Here is a 22,961-nt window from a genome sequence, read left to right on the forward strand (position 1 = left end):
TGGTAACTCCTTCATTCGAATGCGAGTGGAGAGGGGTTTGGAGGTGTGCCGCTGGAGGAGAGCCGAGGCTTCAGTGTGGTGGAGGTGTGAAACAGCAGTTTGTTTTGGCTGATGCTCAAGGGTGACATCTACAGGATCAAAAAGTCACACACTCTCTTTAATCAACATTTGTCTGGAACAATAATCCCTTCCGAGGCTGCTATAGAATCCGAGTGTAAATGAAAATGTAATTAAAGTCATGAAAGCAAATAGGTCATCATGGGTAAAGTTATATAATAAGCAAATACTGCAAAATGCCTAAATTTAATTTTATATTGACATGAACTTCTCAGCAACAATTTCTTGAGAAAACATTTTATCATTTCAATCTCATGCAAATTTAATTGAAAAAGCCCCAAAGCTTTTTTCAGTTGCTTACAGCTCTATTATAGTCTCTTCACAAAGCAACTGTTTCAAGTCTTAGAAATACTACTCACTCAAAAGTGTTTAAGATGCAAACATTTCTGCACCCTACTGGCACGAAAACTACAAAAACATGTAATATTTACAGATGGCCTCTGAGAGATCCATCAGAGGATGTTTCCTTATAATAATACCAGACGTCATACCGGTTTAGTTTAACACGTTTTATTTGATACAGTAGACAAATAAAGATACTGTTCTCGTCTTTTCATCTAAGTGTTTAAAAAAACCCAGTATGGATTGAAATGTCAATGAAGCTTTGACGTGATGAGCTGTTTCTGATGTTTAGAATTCACTCAAAACATCTACATTTACAACAACAAAAACGTTTCCTTGTTAAACATCCGAAATGTTGCACCATATCCCATGAGATATTCCGAGGACCCTGCGTGAAACGTTAATGTGAAATGGAAAAAAAAATCTTGAAAACTTCACGTTAACTCTGACACCATTGTTCCAATAATATTTACCCTGACTACTTGTGTTGTGCGTTACAGAAATGACAATGTGCAGCTTTCACCTGCAAACACTGTGGCACTGAAATGGGAAACCCTAAAGTTGTCAGACCTGCTTCAAGAGTAACATTCAATATTCTTCATGCAGTGTTCAAAGAAAACAGACAACCCAAAAAAAAAGGCACCAAACAGCCCGCCAAGCAACAAGACTCCCATAAAGATATCACTTCAATTGTGCACCCAAACAGGTTGATCAGTCCCTCAGCCAATAGCACTTATAAACATGGAAATGGGCACAATACTCTGCATACAAATAGACTTTTTTTAAGCAGATACATTATGTACAGGTTCAATTATTACATTAAATATCAACTTAAATACATGGCCAAAACATTAAATAGTATGGTATATAAATACTCATTTGTCAAAGCAGGCTTATAGGATTTTTCTCTCTGCAGCAACCAAGAATAAAAACTTGGAAGAAAAGTTTCATTAGACTTTTCTGACTGCAGTAATCAGTCATACTCAGAGTTAAGGCAGTTTAGGCACGACTTTTTATTTTTTAGCAGTTACCTTGAATAATTTATACCAGTTATAAAGATGACAGGAATTTGAATCAACGAGTCAGTGCTAGCAGGAAAAAATATAGTGGCACAATTTCTATATGAATCAGGGAATACATACTTCAAATGTGGGTCATTATCCATTTAGTTACAAGAAACCCCCCCCCCATATCCTCTGGCAGAATAATTGCAGGAGAGCCCCTGCTTCTCACTTCTGGCTGTGTGCTCTAAATGATTGTCTCTTTCTAAACAGCGGTCCTCATTTCCAGTTTACATCTTTATGTTGGCATAAAGTTCATCAATCATGTCTCTGAAGCGGCTCTGAAGCTCCGCCCTCTTGGCCTTCAAAGTGGGTGTGAGCAGGCCGTTCTGGATGGAAAACAATTCGGTATGTAACACAATATCTCTCACCTGCAGAGAGGAAAAGAAAGGGCAAAAGAAAAGAAGTCAGCTTATAGCTCACAATTTGTTTTTTATGATGGAATTTCAGAGTTTGACTAACTTTATGAACAAACGAGAAAGTTAATTTCACATTGACTTTTGTACATTTAAAAGCAAAAGTAGATTTCTTTTAACTGCTTTTGACCAACCTACTGCTCAAATCTGTAAAATCTAAAATATAGTGCTACAAAGAAATTAAACAACAAACAGTTATCAAATATAACTTTGATATTTGAGCTTTTGATTTTGCCTTTTTTTCCAAGCAAAAATTCCAAAGATGTTTTTGATTTTTTTTAGGGTTAGGATATTTATTTATCATAGCAGCTTCTTTTTTTTTAGAAGGAAAGGTTTAATTAAAAAACTTGACTACATGCAGTGCACAAATAATCCACAATGGGGCATAAAGCATGGGACATTTATATAGTATCAAAAAAGTCAATCACTGACACAAAAGGGATTCTTTATCTTTTCACAATTAAAAAAAAATGTGATGCTGTCAAACGGATCAATAATCACCTGCTCAAAGGACTTGAGTCCGGCTTCTTTTCCCAACCTCAGAAGGTCCTCCAGTATGGCATTCTTCACATCCTACAAACCATCAGAAATATGTTAGCACACAATGCACATGGTGAAGTGTGATTTTTACTGCTGATATTTAAACACCTCACCTGGTTTTGGCACAGTTCAGAGTAGGATCCTTCAATCCCTTTTTTCTTGAGCCAAAGTGGTAAAAAGTCAGGATCAGGTACCACGATCCCCACCAGGCAAGCCTGACAATTACAACATGGAGAAAAAAAAAAAAAGATCAGCACCACACAAATAGTACACAACTAGAACCAACAGATAAAACAAAACCGGTCTGTTTTTTCTAATGAGCATCTTTTTTTTTTTTTTTTTTTTTTATTGTCAGCGCTTTCTGATGAATACCTGTAAACTGTCACCATGAACAAATATCTGAGCCACAGGATCACTGAGGCTATAGACGGTTTCGATTTTCTCAGGGGCGATGTATTCTCCTTGTGCCAGCTTGAAAATGTGCTTCTTTCTGTCGGTAATCTTCAGAGTACCATTCTGCAACAAAACAGGAGAAAAACAACTTCAAGTTAAGCTGCAATTAATACGAACACAATGGACATACTAAAGCTATAATAAAGCTCCACTTACAGGAAGCCATTTCCCGATGTCTCCAGTGTGCAGCCACCCGTCCTGGTCGATCGCCTCTTCTGTTTTCTCCGGATCCTTTAGGTATCCCTTGAAAACATTTGGTCCTTTGACACATATCTAGAGAGAAAAGATGATGAATGTGAAAAAGCAGATTTCCAGACATTCTTACCTGCGGGAATATTTGAATTGGTCAAACTTTTAAACCTGCTAGTGGCACATGTTGACCAAATATTGGATAGACATCCATAAAGTAGAAACCTCAGCAGGTCAAAGTTTTAGACTTTCCTATGAAATAACTCGATGTCTACTAAATATACTAATGTGCCACAATAATCAGCTGCTGTCTTGTTTTTATAACAATCAGTGTAATACTGGAATCATCCCTTTAGCACTGCTCAAATATATCTTCACAAATGCAATGTAAATCAATTCACTGAATGTGTTTGATGGAAACTGAAGCAGCATTGCTCACTTCTCCTTCTCCATTGGCTGCCAAATAATTCATTTCTGCCACGTCCACCAGTTTGATAGCATTGCAGGGCAGAGGAGGGCCAACATGACCTGCAGACACAAGACACAATGTTAGGGTTTTTTTACCCTCCAAAGACAGAAAAGAGTCGATTTTTTATACATACACCTAACAAAGACAAAAGCCACATGTAGTGGAGGTTTAAGGCTTTACCTGCAGACCAGTCCCCGGGCACTGACATGGAGCAGCCAGCTGTACATTCAGTCTGACCGTAGCCTTCATAAAACTGAAGTGCAAAGTATGTTTTTAGAAACATTCATGGAGGCAAAAACAATCAGTCATTGTTCAGTGAGATGGGACGTGCATATGGCTCACCTGACAGCCCAGTGCAGCTCGTAGAAATGTCAGGATGGTAGGAGAAACTGGTGCTGCTCCTGTGATCATGAGTCTGACACGGCCGCCCAAACTTGCCTGCAAAATGTGAAATAAATGTAAAAGTAAGACTCAAAAATAAGAAACTGAAATACACTGGGGCCAGGGTTTCTTTGAATTAAAACATTACTGTAATACTCCTGTCACTAGTGAAAGGTGTTTGCCCAACTTAAAAATGAAGGAAGACGTTTTGTGTAGTTATTAATATCAAATAAGGAGTACAAACATAGAATCTAAAACTTAATTTTATTTTCAAATACCAAATATGATTTATCTCTGAATACCAGGTTCAGTTGTAGTTTTTTAAGCTAGTGCGAGAGGTTAATTAAGGTTATAGAACAGCATTTAAATGGCTTGAAGGAGTCGGCTGTGTTCACCTGGACTTTTTTGAAGATGAGTGTGTCCCACATACTATCTTTTCTGACCACACCACTTTTAAGGTCTGCCTCCTTCCTCCTGAAGGCAAAATCGAGCAGCCATTTCTTCAACGGTGTGTTCGCTTGACTGAATACCTGTGGAGGATTAAGGCAAAAAACAAACAAACAAAATATATATATATATATATATATATATATATATATATGAGCGTTTGCCATAGAGAGCCAGATTAATATTCAAGATTTTAGGAGACACCACAAGATTTTTAAATTTCAGATGGACAAATTAGTAAATTAATGGTGTAATTTTATAATACACACAGGCAAAGATCTCTTTTATATTTGTAATACAGAATAACTTAGAATTACAGATCAAATGTTCATAAAAAAATTAGTAGACAAAAAGAGAGAAGACTCACTCCATAGCTATGACTTTTGTAGATATTTACATCAACATTTCATAAACTTTCAAAAAACTTTGTCTGACCTTATCAAACATGCGGTTGAGGAGGCGTGGGACCACAGGGAAAACTGTCGGCTCCAGCGTTTTCAAATCATCCATCAGAAGTCGAATGTCTCCTTGGAAATAGCCGATTCGAGCCCCATGAATGAGAATGACACCCTGATGAGAAGAGAGCTGCTTAGTCCTACTGTGAGTTTAATGTCCCCCACAAGGGGGCAGTGTTTGATCTCCACTTTTTACTACATATTCAACATTTCCCAGTAAAGCCTGCTGCTTAATGTTTTGCACTTGTAGGATGTTACTGATCATGCTGCTTAGAATCAATCAATCAATCAATTTTTATTTGCACAGCGTCAACTCATAACAAGTGTTATCTCGAGACACTTTACAAGAAGCAGGTAAAATACCTTACTCATTGTTATGTTACAAAAAGCAGGTAAAAGACCTTACTCATTGCTATGTTACAAAAAGCAGGTAAAAGACCTTACTCATTGCTATGTTACAAAGATCCGGCCTATCCATCATGAGCACTTTAGCAAAGCAGCAAAAGTTACAGTGGTTAGAAAAAAAGAAGATAGCTTGAAGGTCACAGGCTATTTAGATATTTGCAAATGAAAGATCAAATCATTCAACAACTATTAAGGACATTAGGTTGAAGTGCATGGTTTCTTTAGTTTCACATAAAAACAGTTGTCATTTGAAGTTTCAGATGGTTTGGTGTAACTTAACATCATTTTTGGCACATGTGCCAATTTAACACATAACTTTTAGTTTTTGTAGTAAAATCATAAATAGTATAATATTTTAATTATTGTTAAGGTACCATATTTTTAGGGCAATAAACATGTAACTTAAATTAACCTCTCCTGCATCATTATTACATTTGGTTTTAAGAAAAGCAGCAATAAAACTGTCAACATAGTTAAATTAAAAAAATATTTAAATATCTGCACTAAGACTAAGTAAACAGTATAATTAATTTTGAATCCATTAGGTGTAAACTTAGTTAAGATCCTGAACTCTAGGGACACATTTTATTTGTAAACAAAGAAGTATTTCATTCCCATCTCTTAACCCGACTGACTAAATGAACTCAAAGGGTCATTACAATAAGAAAAAGTAAAGCTGATGCTATCTGTATTTCTAAGAAAAAATTACTTTAAACGATAGCTTAATAAGAGAGAAGAAAACATATAACACGATCAAATGACCTTGGATAATAGTCTGACACACTTCCTGAGACTCATTTAACTCCACCTAAAATGAAATAGTAAAATAAGTCCAACACATACCTGTACAACCCTCTCAAACATGTGAGCTAGGGGGAGATAGGATACATGAATGTCATGGAGGTCCAGCATGCAGTGTACCTGCAGAAGACACAAAAAAACAAAACACGTGCATGTTTGCAGGTCAAGCGCCGTGTACTGTACCTCCACCACCCTCTCAAACATGTGGGCCAAGGGGAGGTAGGAGATGACCACATCTTTAGTGCTTGGCATCAGTGTGTCCTGGACAACACCAAACACAGGCGGAGGCGGAGACGGCGGAGGAACAGACACAGGCGAAGGTACAGAGTGAAGTAAGACAGGGAAAATAAAGGAGGTCATAAAGGATCAGACAGGATCCGTCAAACAGAAAAAACACCCAAACAGCTCCATTTTCAGTTTCCTTTTTTCTTATTCCCAGAAGTCCAAACAGTTAAAAAAAAGGCACACATTTATCTGCAATTTGAATCTCTATAATTAGATTTATGTAAATAAAATTTAAACATGCTCTTTTAAGGAAGAATGTGTGACATTTTAAACTAATACAGCAGAAATCAAGTAAATCCTCTGTAAATGTCTGAGTCATGACTGTCTACAATGAGTTAGCAGCTCGAGTCACGCCAGCTGTATTTTTGTTAGAGCTGTGTTTACTTCATGTTTACATGGACAGGGCGGCCTTGCGTATAAAGCTGTTTTAGTCAAGGACTAGAGAGAAGAAGAAGAACATACTCACTGCTTATTTGGATATCACGTGTGCTAACATTAGCCTGCTAATGCAACAATGCAGGACACAATTACAGCTGTGTTAACATAAAGAGTAGCATCATTTACTTCCTTATATTTGATGGACAGTTGCAGATTATTTTGTATAATATGTGCTATTAGCGTTTTTTGTTCCCTGAATAATTAAAAAAATGTGGATAGTATCAACTGTGACTCAAATATAAGGAGCAAGAACATGGTAGAGCTTATTTGTTGCAAAGTTTACAGCAAAAAAAAGAAGAATAATTTAAGAGTGAATAAGATGATGTGCATTCACTTAAAAAAAAAAAAATCATATACTGTACACATGCAGCTGTACAGTCAGAGGACACTGCCAAGAGAGAGTTGGTGAGTAAAGCAGAGAAAACCCTCCAACCTATAACAAGGGGGAGTATCATCAAAACTACACGATTAAAAAATATCATTGATATTGCGATTCATTTCTTTGAAGTCTGGCTGTTGTGTTTGTTTACCTCTGTTATTTTAATGAAAGCTGCAGTGTTGGAGATGACATTCCCGTGAGTGAGCATGGCACCTTTTGGATTTCCTGAAAGGGAAAATGATGGTCATGAATAGGTTAAACAAAATAACAGCAGTAAAAGGTTAAAGATGTCACAGGTTGTGTATTTACCTGTGGTTCCTGATGTAAAGCAGACAAGTGCCAGGTCTTCTGGTTCAGGAGGCTGTAATGAAATCACAGATCTATACTGACGCATAAAGAGTAAATGGCAATCGTGCAGGATGCTTTATATTAAATTATACTCTCTGGTAACTGAGGAAGGTTTAGAAGCTGTCTTTCCGCATGTGATCAAATGAAGTGTTCCTCGTACTCACCACTGGTTTTTGATGGTGTGCTTCACCAAAGGCCTGTAAAAATAAACACAACCTAAAATGAGATCTCCAGGAAGGGCTGATAATAATCAGGTGTTTAACAAACAGCACACCGGGGCCTTATTTCCATTTGGTTCTATCAAGAGCATGGCTGAACAACAGTGTACCGCAAATAGAAACAGCAAGAGTCAAATCTAATTTTCTTTTCACATGTTGTAATACTGTACAGAAAGATTATGATGTAGGAGGGTGGAGACAGCTTTTGAATGAAAGATGAGGAGATTATGATGTATCTCTATTCTATTTGGATGCATGGCAGCTCGTTGTTGTCTCTGTTCATTGTGCTGCTGCCCGTCTTGGCTAGGACAAGTTTTTTTCCTGGTTAAATAAATAATAATAATAAAATCTCACCTCTAACTCCTTCAAACTCAGGATCTCGATACCACTCTCCTTTCCACGGGTCACCAGGTCACTGTCGAACTCCTCAACGAGCACAATCGTCTTCACCGTTCGTCCCTTTCCATCGACACAGTCCAGAATCATCCGTGCTTTATCGGGTACGTCACAGATCACGGTTGCGATTGAAGCTGAAGAAACCAGACGGAACAAAATCAGTTTGTGTCAATATCTGTGTCCTCGATGTAAGGCGCTGTGATGGCACCAAAGGTGGTGCGTGGCTAGCATATGAAGGCGCCTCTCTGACGTACCTTTGTCGATAACGTAGCTGATGGCCTCTGTGCCGAGGGTGTCGTACAAGGGAACTGCCACCATGGAGTATGTGTAACAGGCCAGCTCAGATATGGTCCACTGAGAGACAAACACAGGAAGAAGGGATACAATAAAGACACTGAGAACCTGTGAAATCAAAGGCCTCCTAATGTGAGTTGAGTCAAACAATATCAAATGAAGTCATGCATGCAGTGTGACAGTGCGTGAGTCTGGGAGGGCTGGAGATGGTTATTAAAAAATCACCATCGCCAAGGTGATGAACTATAAGTTGTCTCTTGGTGACACTTATTGGTGTCATTTTTACTGTCACGTCCAACCTCTGCTTTGCGTACATTTCGATTTTTACTTTATTACTTTACCAAAACGTCCTTCATGTCTAAAAGTTCACGATGAACTCTGGGTGAGTCACCAAAGTAAAGTCTAAAAAAAAAGGGCAGACTCACAGAAAAATAATGTAACTTAATAGGTGTTGTCAACTCCACGTCACAGCCATAATGGACTTGATGAATTGACAGTGTGACAGCACCAAGCACTCACACACTTACTGGGAACATGCCTCAAAGGTGGTGGTTCATAAACACAGAAACAGATTGACCCTGCCAAGCTGTGCTTTTGTTTGGGTAGTACTCGTATGCTTTGCTGGGCTAAAACTTGTGTGAACTTTTTAAATAATTAAGGAGAAAATAAAATTTTGGTTAATATATTGACTATTTGATATTAGGTTGCAGAGAATTAGATATGATCTTGCACAGTTTCTGTCAAGACTTCCAGCTAATTATTGTATTTTTTTAATTTCTCTCAATTATTTAAATCTTCAGAATTTGTTTTCATGGCATTTAGCTTTGTTAACTGACCAATGATTGCAGACATTTTCACACTGGGGGGGATTAACCCACATTACAAAATGACGTACACATTACAGACAGGGCTTCGAGGACAACAGTTAATGTTTTTAGAAACTTGTGCAAACAAAGCCTAAAGGACATTTTTCATACCTCTGGTCTGTTCTGGGAAAAGATGCCGATGTATTTGTCTCCTGTGGGAGAGTGTCCTCTTTGGAGGAGAGCAGAACCGATGTTCTCAGCTCTGTCTGCCACCTGCGCAAGACAAAAATAAGGACTTTTTTTTCTCGTCTCGTATCATAGACAAAAATGATGATGCAGCAGATTTTCAGGTCATCTCACCTCTCTATAGGACTGCCACTCGTACGGCTGGTTGGGTTTCCTGGACCCTAGACAAGGTCCATCATCTGCAAAATCAAAGTTAATCTCACTTTAATTCACATTTAATGAAGCAACTGTTTTCATAAATCAGGGAGCCTCATATGCAGCTGATATAAGAGATGCTCTTACTTGATACTCTGAGCCCTCGGAGAAACACCTCGTATATCGTACGTGCATCGCTGTAGAAGTGCGTCATCAGCTCGTGGCTGTCATTAAGTGCTGACCTCCTTGCACGTTCTCCCCCCTTCAAGGAAAATACTAAGTTAAGACGAGTACTGACTGAACCTGTGGAAAGATTTTTTTTTCATTTTGTTTGAACTTTATTACAGCTTTGTGATATTTTGATTTACACTCAGACCTGGATCCCCTGTCATATGTGATGTAGCAGGCCATGAATTACAAAGGTTGTTTGAGCTATTCAGACCAGAGAGGGAGATCTTCAAAATTAACTGAGAGACTCGGTTTGGTTCTGTCACATTAGTTGGAAGACCAGAGTAATGTAAAAATAGAAGATAAAACACCTAATTAATAAAAATATTATATCTTGATTTCCCCCCCTGGAAACTCCAGATATTTATTTGAAGGAGTTCGTATAGAAGTTTAACATCTGCAGACTTCACCCTGAAACCCAAGTGACAGATCTACAAAACAGACATTTTCCTCTCTGGCTTCTCTGACTTACTTAACGCCACTGGATTTCAAATCTTTTGCTGTAAAAAAAAAAAAAATCAGGATTTCCATTGAGTATATCTTGTCTCTGTTTGTAATAAGGCCTTGGCGGAAGGTTAAACCTAATGGCTTCACTCAAATCTAATCTTCTCTTTTTAATCTGGGAACATTTGAGCTATAAATGTCACTAACCATGACTAACATTTGTCACTTTATGATAAGCCATTTATTGAGCAGTTGACGTTAATAATTCAACAATAAAGGATTTATGTAGGTCTGCACTCATGAACGTAAGAACTGTAACTAAAAAGTAGAGGAAGGATTAATAATCTAATTTTTTCCACCTGGCCACCCCAAAGTTTTCTGTACTATAATAATCTTAAATCAAGATTTTATTCATGATACATCAACCGTCCATTTAAAAAATCATCAACAGATGTACCATTGTAAAGTATACCTTATTAGAAAGTGTTACTGGAATGATAAAAGAGAAATATCACTTTTCAAGCACAGCTAAACGGAACTTTCTTAGGTTCACTTTCACTATTACATGACCTTTTAGCTCTCATTATGTGAGAAAGTACGAAAGTGAAAGCTTTTACAGTAATTCTAAGAACTTTCCCAGCATCCGCTCAGACTGGAGAGACTGGAGAGGATCCAGTTAACATTCCTGCTGAATGAGATCTGCTGACTAATTTCCTTTTTGTGTTCCAGCAGTTGCATCACGTTTCAGTTATTCCTCCAAAACAGACGGATATATCATCTTTTTCCGTATCGTATGATCCACATTGCAGAGATTTCATTCGGGATATTTGATATCACCATAGTTACGAGGAAAAAATAAGTCACTTACCGGCATTTCTACTGACTGCATCTCAAGGTCACATGGTGGTTTGAGCGCTTTCGGCTGGGTGGCAAACCAGTATGTGGTGATGGCAGCCAAGGCCCCCACGCCCATGAGAGCGTTGGTGGGCAAGCTGCGGATATACTGCCGAAGATCATCCAGCTCGGGCATCCGCAGCTGTCTCAGGACTTCCTGAGTCTGCATCGTGGTTTAACACTGACCCTGCAGAGGGATGCAGACAGAAACTCGCTTTACATTTTCAGCATGTTTGTCTCAGATCTCAGTCAGACTTACATTTCATAAACAATCAGCAATGTTGTCCCCACTTTCTGCCTTACGGATGTGGTGATGCAGCAGGATGTAGTCATTTTATCTTTTTATCAATGGGCCTCTTATTTCAGAGCATTACACAGCAAAATGAGAGCAGCCATTAATGTGAAGAATAAAGGTCTCATTCATTCAGAGTCTGTTACAAGATGTTCACAAATACATGAAGTATTGGAAACAACCAATACAAGATCATCGTCTTTATTTAAAAAAAACCTGCTCTCCTTTTGACTTTTTCATATTGAAAGTGTGTGTTTGTCTCTTATGCATAGTTTTCAGCTTTAATGAATTAAAAGTTAAAAGTTAAAAACATTCTCGTTTCATGCTCTGTGTTCTCTTATTTGAATATAAATTGATCATTAGCAGGGTTTGGACAGCTGGTGAAATAAAACCAGACGTTTCATTTCCTGTGATGGGCCTTTTAAAAGTTTTAAGAAACAGCTCAAATGATGTATCAAATAATGGAGTCATTTTTTTAATTCATCAAGTAATACTCTGCAGGAAAGATGAATAAAACAGAACATTTCAGCCCCAGTGTTGCCTGATGTACGAGAACTATCGTATATTTGTGCCATCATTTTGCCCTCTTCACGATGTACGATCAATAATTGCAGAAAAGGCCAAGTGTATGATCATTTTGCAATTTCAATGTCACCTCCACCAAACATTGTTTGGGATTTGAGAGCAACCAATCACATCAGCACCATTCAGCGCCTGACCAACACACCCTCTGCTCTGCTGCCAGGCTCTACCTGCCAATCAAATCATCACCTGATGCCAGGCTCTACCTGCCAATCAAATCATCACCGGATGCCAGGCTCTACCTGCCAATCAAATCATCACCTGATGCCCTGCTCACGCCTACGGCTCGTTTCCCAGACTGTAGGAAAACACACTTCACAACAACTTAAGATGCTACTAGCTTAGCTTCATGTGAAGCAGAACAATTTACACTTAAACGTTTTGTTCCTTTGTTCATTTATCTCTTCTTCTTTTTAATATGCAAGATAGTTTTGAGTAAAATAGGATAATTTTGAAGCTGCAGTACGATATTGCTGTATTTTCCGACTAGCAGCACAGTTCAGCCCAAATTATCAACAAATTGACGTAATGGATGGTTAACTGCGTCTTTTATCATTCAGGTATCAAAAATATCTTTTATCAGCATTTACCCCAATTTCTTAACTAATCAGAACAGAGAGCAAAGTCTTAAGAGTACACAGTACATGTATGCGTACCTTTTTTATAAACACACTACTTGAACTTTAATAACACAGCACAGTCTGGTACAAGTAGTTCTTTCTGACACAATAATAACAAAAACAGGACAAACAGTGGGAAACCTAAATGAAACTTAAATGGATACTGAATCAGTGTCCTGCCCTTTGGTTCAGAGATGATGAGCATTAAAAGTAGTCGCTCATTTGAGTTGGGTCATTTTAAAGACAGGATGAGAGCTTTTCTCACAAACCTTCCTTACATCACACAAAACGTCACAAAGTTTCAGAGAGCCTCCTAAAAGCAGAAACATAGCTATCTAATCTTTGTGTCATTCTTCAATAGAAAGCCAAGAATCTATCCAGCTTTGATCTTGTACAATAAAACAAATCTTCATTTTGATAAGAATCATTTATATATTTGTATGTTCTCTCACCATGTTCTTGTTTTATTTCTGCCTTTAAAAAACTATAAACTGCGGACCGTTAGAAAAGAGATGCGTGCAACATTTAGAGCCCTCATAATAAAACAAGTATGAAAGAATTACTGGAAAGAGCCAGACATCTGAATGACCTTTGTCTGGACTGCTTTCTGTTTTATAAGACTGAAAATAGGCTTTGTTTGAGAAATCCATTCAGCTAAATATTAAGATTTATTGCAAAGACTAACCTTAATTTCAACAGTTTGAAAATAAATTTCTGTACATCTTCGATTTGTGTTTGGGTTTGTTCTGCGCTTCAACAAATGCTATACACAAAAGGAAGATGTGCTATCCTTTACAGCAGCCGTGCACTTGGACACCAAGAACAGGACGGAAATTTGACTCCAGTGTACACGGTGATATGAGGACACGACCACTGACACAATGGATGAGACACTTCTCGTTTCTGAAGGGAAGCGATGCTTTCTGGCCTTTAAAGACATACACTGAATATATGGCAGTTTCACTACATCAGTGGTTTTCAAAGGATGTCTGGATTCAAAGCTAAAGACTTTATGAGAGGAGCAAGTGGCATGAATAACAGTGTATAACCCAGCAGGTAAATGAACAAATGACCAACCAACGCAGGGGTAACAATTGACTTCTCACCTACTTCTATTATGACTGACGGGACCAGTGCCAACTGGGACAAAGTATTGCAGAAGGATGCAGAACAGGTTGCTAGCTCAAAAACTGACTATTAATGATGAGATGTGCAGTCACTCTAAAGTGAGCTGAAAGATAAATAGAAGACCAATGATACTGGAAGATTTTTCATCAACAATACAGACACAAACATTCATTTAGGCCTTTTCACTCTATTTGTCCTTAAAATTATGAAAATAAAATAATGAAAAACTGCCCAATAAACCTAAAAACCTCCCAAAGTCTTTCCAGGTATTGCTATAAGCCGCTCCAACAGACAGGGTAATCCCTTCTGTGTTGGCTTCAGGAAAAACGTATACACAGAGAAATGTTTTAGCATTGATTATTATTATTCACAAGTGGAGACATAATAAATCTTTGTACTCACAGTCCCAAAGTGTGTATACGAAAAAAAAAAAGTTAAAGACTGTCCAGAGGCGGAGAGGTGTAGTTATCTGAAGGCCCTGTGCTGCTGCAGCTGCTATTAGAGGGACTCACACTGACCTCTAATAGACCTCTGAGGTTCTCACCACTATGAATAGCAGAAACACGCCCCTCCAAACAGAAACACAGACGTGCGAGGCAGAGCCAGCCACTCACTGGAGCACAGTTCAACCAGCAGGTAGATTTCCAAACCCTAGAGGTTATCTGCTGTCATGAAGGTTGTTTTTCTTTTGTTGTTCTGGATTACAACAACTGGCTGTCAGGTGTGCTCATGTCTGTTTAAAAAAAAAAAAAACAGTGGCAACAAATTCAATCAGAGTTATATGACCCAGAATAAAGTGAGTGCTTATCTGAGTTGTTGGAACATCTTTCAGTGGATGAGCAGTATCTCATCCTACATGATATTATGAACACAATGCTATCAAAAAGTCCACATTTCCTCGTAGTTGAACACAGGTTAAATGAGATTCCGTTTCCTGCATTTTCAACAACTGAGACATTACTTCGATGGTAACAGTTTGCACATTCACTGTACATGCATACTTTTCTCCTCTGCTGAAAACAGAGGAAGAGGCAGAGAGCCTGGGAGAAAACTCTGTGTAATCAGCTGTGACTGTAGAAAAATACAAATAGACGTGTGACAGACACGAGTATGATGCTGAATCATGCTGAGTGCAAATGATGAATTCCCCCATTATGTTCAACATAATTTGACATAACTATATTGAGTATGTAATATACACCGATATAGCTCATTTCTTGATATTATCTGTAGTTTAAGGATGCTATAACGTTAGGTAATGTCAGTTCTGGATTTTATTTCATCACACTTTAACTTTCCATTACTTATAATCATACAGCTCACGCGTCATGAAATCAACAGTTTGAACTTTATTTTCCCATATATCATCTAAGTAATCTACCAACTTACAAACAAGTTCCCTGCAATTTTAGAAACATCTAGATTTGCGTTTGATAATCAAAAACTGAAAGCTGCCACAAACTTTTACATTCATCACTTGACAAAACTGCAAAAATGTCCTCAGATTTGTTAAGATTATAAAAATTAGCTCATAGTTCACAGTTCTTCACAGTCATGCCAAGATGTTCTTAAATGTCTTATTTTCTTTTTACAAGTAGCCCAAAAACCCAAAAGATCTTCAGTCTGCTGTCATCTGTGACACAGAGAAGAAACAGACATTTGAGCAAGTAGCACTTTTGCATTGATGGTCAGGATTTCTACATCCACTTAAAAATTAACTTATTGTTGCAGCAAGAGAAGATTTCATCAAGTGCTAATGGGGTAAAGGTTAAGTTGCATCTCTGAGCCATTACAGTGTGTCTCAATAGTGTGCGTTTTAACGTCAGATGGCCAACAGCGGGCACATGTCACAATGTCCTGCTTAGCTGAGGGGTTTTTGAAGGCGAAAGGTACTCGAACAAACCCTCCCCCACCTCCCACCACTCTCCATACTTGGCCTGTGAGAATGACAGGCCAATGGCAGAGCCAGCTCACCAGTCACCCCACACCCAGGCACACACAAGACATTGGGGGAAAAAAAATTGGGGGAGAGGGGAGGGAGGTCAGCTTGGTCAATCGACATATTACAGAGACGGAAGCTTGAGAGCAAGACTGTAGCAACTGTAGTTTTCAAAAGAGACACCCCAAAGCCCAACCAGAAAGGAAACACGCGCTTTGTCAGTCACACTTCCTCTTTATGTAAAGAAAAGTGACACATTTGGAAACCAAAAGCAGCGTGATAGCATGCCGCTAGTCAGCTCTGGTCCTTAGACGCAGGTCAAGTTGTTTAAGCTCATTATATAGCCATCTTATCACCCGAGGATTAACACATGGAGACTTTAAACAAATCTTATTTTAACAAGATAGTCCCTTTCAAATCTCAGAGACGGCCTTTTCTTAGCTGCTACAATAAATCAGCCTACACAATGTGTGACTCAGCTTGAACAGTGTTTGGTCGATTAGTCGATTTCCTGAGCTAAAATGAGAAAGATGCTACAATGATTCATATGATATACCAACTTAAACAACAAAACAAGTATAGAAACCTTTAGTAGTTTGTTTGTAGTGCACGATGCATTCGTTAGCATCTTCCGTTACCTTACTTTAAGGCAAAGTAGCACATCAGGTCTGCAACAGCTTGATTTCTCAACTTTTCTCCTCATTCTTAGATCTTAAAAGCTCATTTTAACACAAGAACAATGTTTCTTTATTTAGCATTTCTCTACGTTGTACGCTAACATCAACTGTAAATATGATAACTTATTGTCACATGGCTACAGTACAGTATATATGGAGGCTATAGTCTTCCAAGCGGTCGGCCCAGGTTCGAATCCAGCCTGTGGCTCCTTTCCTGCACGTCATTCCCCACTCTCTCTCTCCCTGATTTCCGACTCTATCCACTGTCCTATCTCTACATTAAATGCCCAAAAATAAATCTTAAAAAAAATGATAATAATAATGGAAACATTAATAAAGAGTCGGTCAGAAGCAGCTTTTTTCAACTAGCGGTAATTCTTAATTCAGCACACAAACTGCACCAGCCTCTAAAGTTAAGTTTAAGCTAACATGGGATGAGGCTTAGCAAGCATCGATAGTCTCTGCAAAGCTTTAATTGTCCAAAGTATTTAACAAAGTATCTTTTGGTTTTGGGCAAAAAAAATGAAATGAAAGGTAAACAATCAATATGCATCAGTAGGTGTAACCACGTGGGCTGCAGTGTATTCAATCCATGCATGAACTTGACAATGTTCTTCCTCATATAGAGGGAGAAATGTAATGTTAAACATATATTGTCTGAGATTCTGAAGAACAAACATCAAATTTGAGGTATAAAAATTCCTATAAATTGAAAAAGTCGGCTCAAGTAAATGCGATAATAATGTTTAAAAAAGTTCTGTAGTTCACTGAGGACATTTTTTTCCATTCTGAAACTGAACTTTTTGAGACCACTATGATGAAACAGGCGGGGGGGGTGGGGGGGGGGGGAACCAGACACATTACAACAAGCTGCTGTAGTCTGAACTTTCAAATTCCTGGTACGACCATCTCTGAACTTGATGAACCTGCTGATATGAAGTCAAATATGAGCACAAACATGGGTTCAGTATCAATCTGCTTAAAATGCTTTATGTTGATGTTTGAAAATCACCTTTTAATGACTTATCAAATCCTGTTGTTGGATCAGTCCAACTGCCAATATCTCATTAATTATTCAATACTTTACTTTTAGTACAGGCCACACTGAGGGAAAATAGTGTTTATAGAAGGACGAGTCAATATATTGTATATTGTGTAGGTTTACAGGGACACAACACGAGGAGACTCCAAAGCAAGACTTAGACCATGTTGAATTGATCAGAGCTGAGAATGAGTTACACCCTGAAGGCAAGTTGTAACAGCATGAGCAGGAAGAGACAACCTTAACTCTCTCAACGCACATGTGCTGAGTGACACGTAGCAACAAGTCAATTAAATATATACAGTATGGTTACAGCTGCATCGTCACTGTGACGGCTAGAGCCTGGATGGCTGTTTTAGTTCACACGTCTTCGTCTGCCCTTCTGTCCATCCTCTCCTCTGGCCACATTCACCCCTGGTTTGGGACACTAAGACTAACCTTGCACAAGACAACCACACTCCAGTGTGCAGGTCCTGACCACCCCCCCCCCCGATGAAACCGCACACCCCAGTCACATGGTGACTCAGTGGAGAAATGCACATGGCAAGGGAGGGTGGAGGATGGGATTTGTGGAACAAAGGTCATGCACCCTTCAACAGCCACCAAACACCAGGACGAACAAACTGTACAATGCAGGCCAAGGGGGACATACTGTCATTTCATAACTCCACACAAAGTTGAATCTGAAGGTAACCTAAAGGTGACAGCTGGCTAACTGACAAAGTTTTGTTTCAATTCCTTTAGTCACAAAAAAACACTAACTTTCCCTCTGGATCAAAACTGCTTACTCTCCAATTCTTGAAATTGAGGATGGAATTATTTTGTGCTGATTACCCGGGCTAAGCAGGCAGAAATAATTGAGCAATAAATTAGCACCTCTAACTAAAACATGTCTAAACACGAAGTGGGATGACTACAGTGTATTTTTGTAATATCTTATTTGTAATGGTATCTTGGTACACTTTAACCTTAACATCGACATAGGGAAAACCATCTTCAATCATCCCTGCAATCGTAGATGTATATTTATTATCCCATCAACACAAACAGTTGGCAGTATAACTTTTCTACTGAGCTGAAATCCCTGCCTTCAAAAGGCCCCCGCCTAAAAGATGGTGCTCTTCACTGTTTTGTAAACATCAGCTAGCACAGTCCCAGCTAGCACAATCCCAAAACAGGCAGATGGGCTGATATAGTGGCATTCCCATGTGATGACTCCTTCATTATGAACCCAAAGTTGCCATAATGAAAGCTTCTCCTGTACTCAATGGCAGGGAAATATATATATCATTGAGTGGACAAAGGTGCTGTATTATTATAGTCCATGCCTGTAACTGCCCTTGTGAGTGCACAGCATGGGTTTAAGGACATTACCTAGTGTTTTTTAAAAAAAAATCTGCAGGAGAGGAAAATGACTCCCACTCAAACAGCATTCCACAGATTCCTGTCAGAGGAAGCACGCCACTGAGCTTGAACGCCTTTCTTGAAGAGAACCACACACCTCTGCCACTCAAGGTTTTCATTTATCGACGCTGGCAACAAAAACTAAAAATAAAAAATTCAAATGTCCGGTCATGATTTACTTCACGTCACTTTACGTCAACCTTACTTCATTTCAGAGAAGGCTGGGGCTCCTCCCCTTCATAACCCCAAAAAAATATCTGAACACGTCACTAACTGTCTGTCCCTGCACGTCTGCTTGTTTCTGTTATGACAATAAACGACATTCCCACTTCCATTAGAACAACGCCTATCACTCTAAAGTACACTGCAACGTATAAAGTCATACAAGTGTTTCCCACTTTTGATCTTTGAAGTTTAGTTTCCATTCCTTCATGATAAGCTTTTTTTTTTTATTAAGCACAAACAGAAAATAGGGCAGAGGATCTGTCATCACCAAATTATCTCGCTGTGTTTGCATGCTCCACTTTGATACCAACGACATTTTGAGGCAATCCAACGATGGCATTGTGATAAAAGGGGGAAACATGATGGGACAGGAATTTACATTGTGACAAATCATGCGAGGAAAGTTGAAAATGAGGCTAATACCCTAAGACACAACGACAAAACCATGCTGTTGCTGGCAAGCTAGATAATTAATGAACCCGAGGTCTGTTTGTGCTAAAAGCTGGAAATGTATTTTACCTTAATTTGAGGCTATTGGTTGAGCCAAGTTGGTTCAAGCATGGTTGTAATGTTTGGTGACTGTCATTTCTATAACCTGAACCATGAGTAAATATTTTGTTTATAATTTCTTTAAAAGCTAATCCTCATCAAACAATAGGCTTTTTTTTTCTGGTTGTGCTGTCTGCATAAGGACTGAAAAATATATAAGCTATGCTGCAATACCTCGCAATTATAATGTACCAGGAATAAGAAGTAAATCTAAACTTCAGGCTCGCAACGATGTCATATTCAACTCAAACAAGTGTCAAACGCATGTTACAATAACACTGTATACGGAAATGAATAAAACTGGATCTGGCTAAATCCTGCAAAAACAAGCTCGTGCGTCGTCTCCTAGTAACCGCCTAGTTTGAGGTTAGCAGGTCAGACGCACATCCTGAAACAAGTTGGTATGCCACGACATGCGCAAGATAATGGTCGCATTGTTCCTCTTTTCCACTCCTTGTCATCTCATTTCACTAACACAGTTACAGGGGAAAGTACTGTGTGGGTGAAGTGGAGATTAAGCAACACGTAATGTTTCAAAACAAGATGTATTCTGACACACACACACACACACACACACACACACACACACACACACACACACATATCAGCCTTGTTGCTACGTGTCCGTATCTTTTAAATGTCAGAGAATCACATTCATACAAACAATCATTTCCCCCCCGCCCCGTCGAAAACGACTGATATCGGGGATGAACACGATGTCCCAGTTTACAGACTAAACCCATAGTCAATGTGAACGTGAGCAAGCTACACGGAAATGAAGATGAGATGTCGAGAAAAGGCATTAACGTGGCTAGACTCTCGTCAATTTAAAGCCACGATAAAAGAAGAGCAGCCCCTCTTCTTTTTTTTTTTTCCTGGGGGTTCGTTAACACATCACCCTTTCAAAAAATCAATAGTTTAGAAGGTATTCGACGTTAATGGACGATTGTTTACATGTGGTAGTAGATGGGTATGTTTCCACTAACCTGTGTGCAGCGACAGATCCGGAGATTTAGACCTGATTCTTGAACCAACAGCAGCAGCAGCGCACTACGCTTTGTTCAGCTGCTGCCGCAACAGCCAATCAGAGGCCGACGCACATGTTGCTTCGCATAAAGTATGAAAGGCCCGTTGTAATTGGCTAATCAGTGATGTCAATTAAGGTTGTGAAGACCGATTGAGATAACGACATTAGCAGATTGATTTTTATCAGAACTAAATTTCATTCCCTACTTTTCCTCTGTATATGCTTAATGAGTACATTCGCACAAATTGATGATCCAAAAGAGAGCCAAAATATTAGAAACCTAGGACAATTCATTAAAAGAGCATGACTGCATTAAAAAAAAGTTCATAATAAAACAAAATAAGTAAATAATGACAAAAAAAAGTAAAAACTCTAAGATTATTAATTCCAGAACAACAATCTCTGAGTAAAGCACAGCAGCAGCAAAATCAAATGGAGAAAAAAAAAGACGGATCAACTTGTTGTCTTCTGGTTGTATGGGTGTTTATTACCTGAGCCTACTAATGTGAAAGCTTCCAAAATGCAAAGTAAATATTATCACATTTACTCAAGTACTCTAATAAAGGAATGTGACCCTTTAATTAACATTGACCCTTTGGAAGACACTTACTCAATTGGGAAAAAATGGACTAAGATTTTTATTTACTTTGTAAAAGTAGCAAAGTCTCAATATTAATCAACTCTGTAACAAGTAAAAGTCCTCTAATAAACATTTTGCCTTTGCAAAAGTAGAAATTGTAAGAATCAAAATTGAAATTACTCATGAAGCAGAAACTCTGAGTGATGTTGAATATAACAGCTTGTCAAGGCTTTAGAGTTATACTGCTGCATCGTGTGAACGTCCGCGATAAGAACGCATACAACATTTTATTTTTTGAAATAAGTTAATTTAATTACATTATTTTTGATTTACTGATAGGTCCCTCAACACTGTACTAAAGCTCATTATGTGAGTCAGTGTATGGCTAGTAATATAAAACCAGATACATCCTTACCAGCTGCAGAGGTAAAATCACTCTCAAATAGCCTGTATCAACTAATAAAGTTAAATCTAAAAATAAAAGAGCAACATAGCCCATTTGAATATAATTTATTTCTTTATATTTCCATTTGAAGATATTTTCATATGAACTTTACTACATCTCTAACTATATGCATAGAGAGGTTATTATCAAGGTTTGATTACTATATTGACTGGCTCTCTCACACAACACAACCTGAAAATCTGTCTCAGTCTGTCTCAGCTGATCACCGAGTCGGCAAGACCTAATCTAACATCCTTTGAACTGAGCATTTATTGATCGGATTCTCTCTAGCCCAAGTGATCAAATAATCCCGACAGGTGTTTTTTATTATTATTATTTTGGAGTTAGTAATCACTGTGGCCTGTACCAGGAGTACACATTTAAAGAAATTACAATCCTAATTTATTTTGAACTCACACCTGAGAAATGTTAATGAACAAGCATTTTCAGAAGTGATATCTTCATCTAATGTCCAACACAGAGTTGGCCTTGGATAATTTCACCAAGACCTTTATCTCTGTTATAAACAAACATGCTCTGTTAAAAAAAAAAAAAAAAACACCGGGTAAAAATAGAGCAAATCCTTGGTTTACCAGAGATCTATCAGATTTAAATCACCTATAGAAAATCAGGGAACAATTCCCATTGGTTTAGAATCAGAGAGCTGAGAGATCGATGTATATGCAGAGGTGCTGATTGCCAACAGGCAAAGCAGGCAACTGCTTGGGGCCCCAGGCCAGTGGGGGGCCTCAAGGGCTGACAAACTTTACACCACAGCAGTGGCTCAAAATGTGCAAATTTTCCAATGACAGTAGGAACCTCCCTAAGGGGGCCCCATCTGACAGCACTCCCTCCTGTTGCCCTGCTAAGCATAGCATGCATTGCTGTTTTGAAAATCAAAGACCAAAGGAAAAGGATTTTTTTGCCTAGGGCCCCAATAGACTGTGGAGTTGCCACTGTGTATATGGTGAGGAAAGCCAAATCAGAATATTTCCTTGACTTGGTTTATAACTCTTACTCAAATCCTGCAAACCTCTGGAAAGCTTTAACACAAATAAAAATAACAATTAATCCTCCATCCCCACTCAGATTAGTGTTTAAGATTGTGTACTCTCTGACCACAAAGAGATAGATGCAGCTGGTCACCTTTTTAAGAATGAGGTATTACATGCCTCTACATGTGATAACAATTTGTTAACATCCAGTCTCTCCAAGCATGGTATGGGATGCTCCTCTTGCATTTGATCCAAAGAAATCTATCAGA

At 38.5% G+C, this 22,961-nt stretch overlaps 1 protein-coding gene across 5 annotated transcripts; it reads right to left on the reverse strand.

The window, feature by feature from the left end:
• Window positions 1-611: 611 nt before the first annotated feature.
• Window positions 612-20,715, reverse strand: acsl1a (acyl-CoA synthetase long chain family member 1a). Of its 5 annotated transcripts, XM_061058835.1 has the most exons (22): window positions 20,632-20,696; window positions 14,424-14,542; window positions 11,162-11,374; window positions 9,769-9,883; window positions 9,601-9,665; window positions 9,412-9,513; window positions 8,395-8,494; window positions 8,099-8,274; window positions 7,691-7,723; window positions 7,488-7,539; window positions 7,330-7,403; window positions 6,119-6,337; window positions 4,851-4,985; window positions 4,364-4,498; window positions 3,930-4,025; window positions 3,768-3,840; window positions 3,558-3,646; window positions 3,086-3,202; window positions 2,849-2,992; window positions 2,590-2,691; window positions 2,438-2,509; window positions 612-1,891 (listed from the first exon to the last, which is right to left on the reverse strand). In XM_061058835.1, the coding sequence occupies exons 3-22, from the start codon at window positions 11,354-11,356 to the stop codon at window positions 1,751-1,753; spliced, it is 2,235 nt and encodes a 744-aa protein (XP_060914818.1). In that variant the 5' UTR covers window positions 11,357-11,374; window positions 14,424-14,542; window positions 20,632-20,696; the 3' UTR covers window positions 612-1,750. The 5 variants fall into 5 exon arrangements, with proteins under 5 accessions (XP_060914818.1, XP_060914810.1, XP_060914826.1 ...); XM_061058827.1 differs by lacking the exon at window positions 14,424-14,542 and having other exon boundaries at window positions 20,632-20,715; XM_061058843.1 differs by lacking the exons at window positions 14,424-14,542; window positions 20,632-20,696 and adding an exon at window positions 14,212-14,347 and having other exon boundaries at window positions 6,119-6,196.
• Between the last annotated feature and the right edge of the window lie 2,246 nt (window positions 20,716-22,961).

Source organism: Labrus mixtus, chromosome 2, assembly GCF_963584025.1.
Source record: "Labrus mixtus chromosome 2, fLabMix1.1, whole genome shotgun sequence".
NCBI classification, from domain to species: domain Eukaryota; kingdom Metazoa; phylum Chordata; class Actinopteri; order Labriformes; family Labridae; genus Labrus; species Labrus mixtus.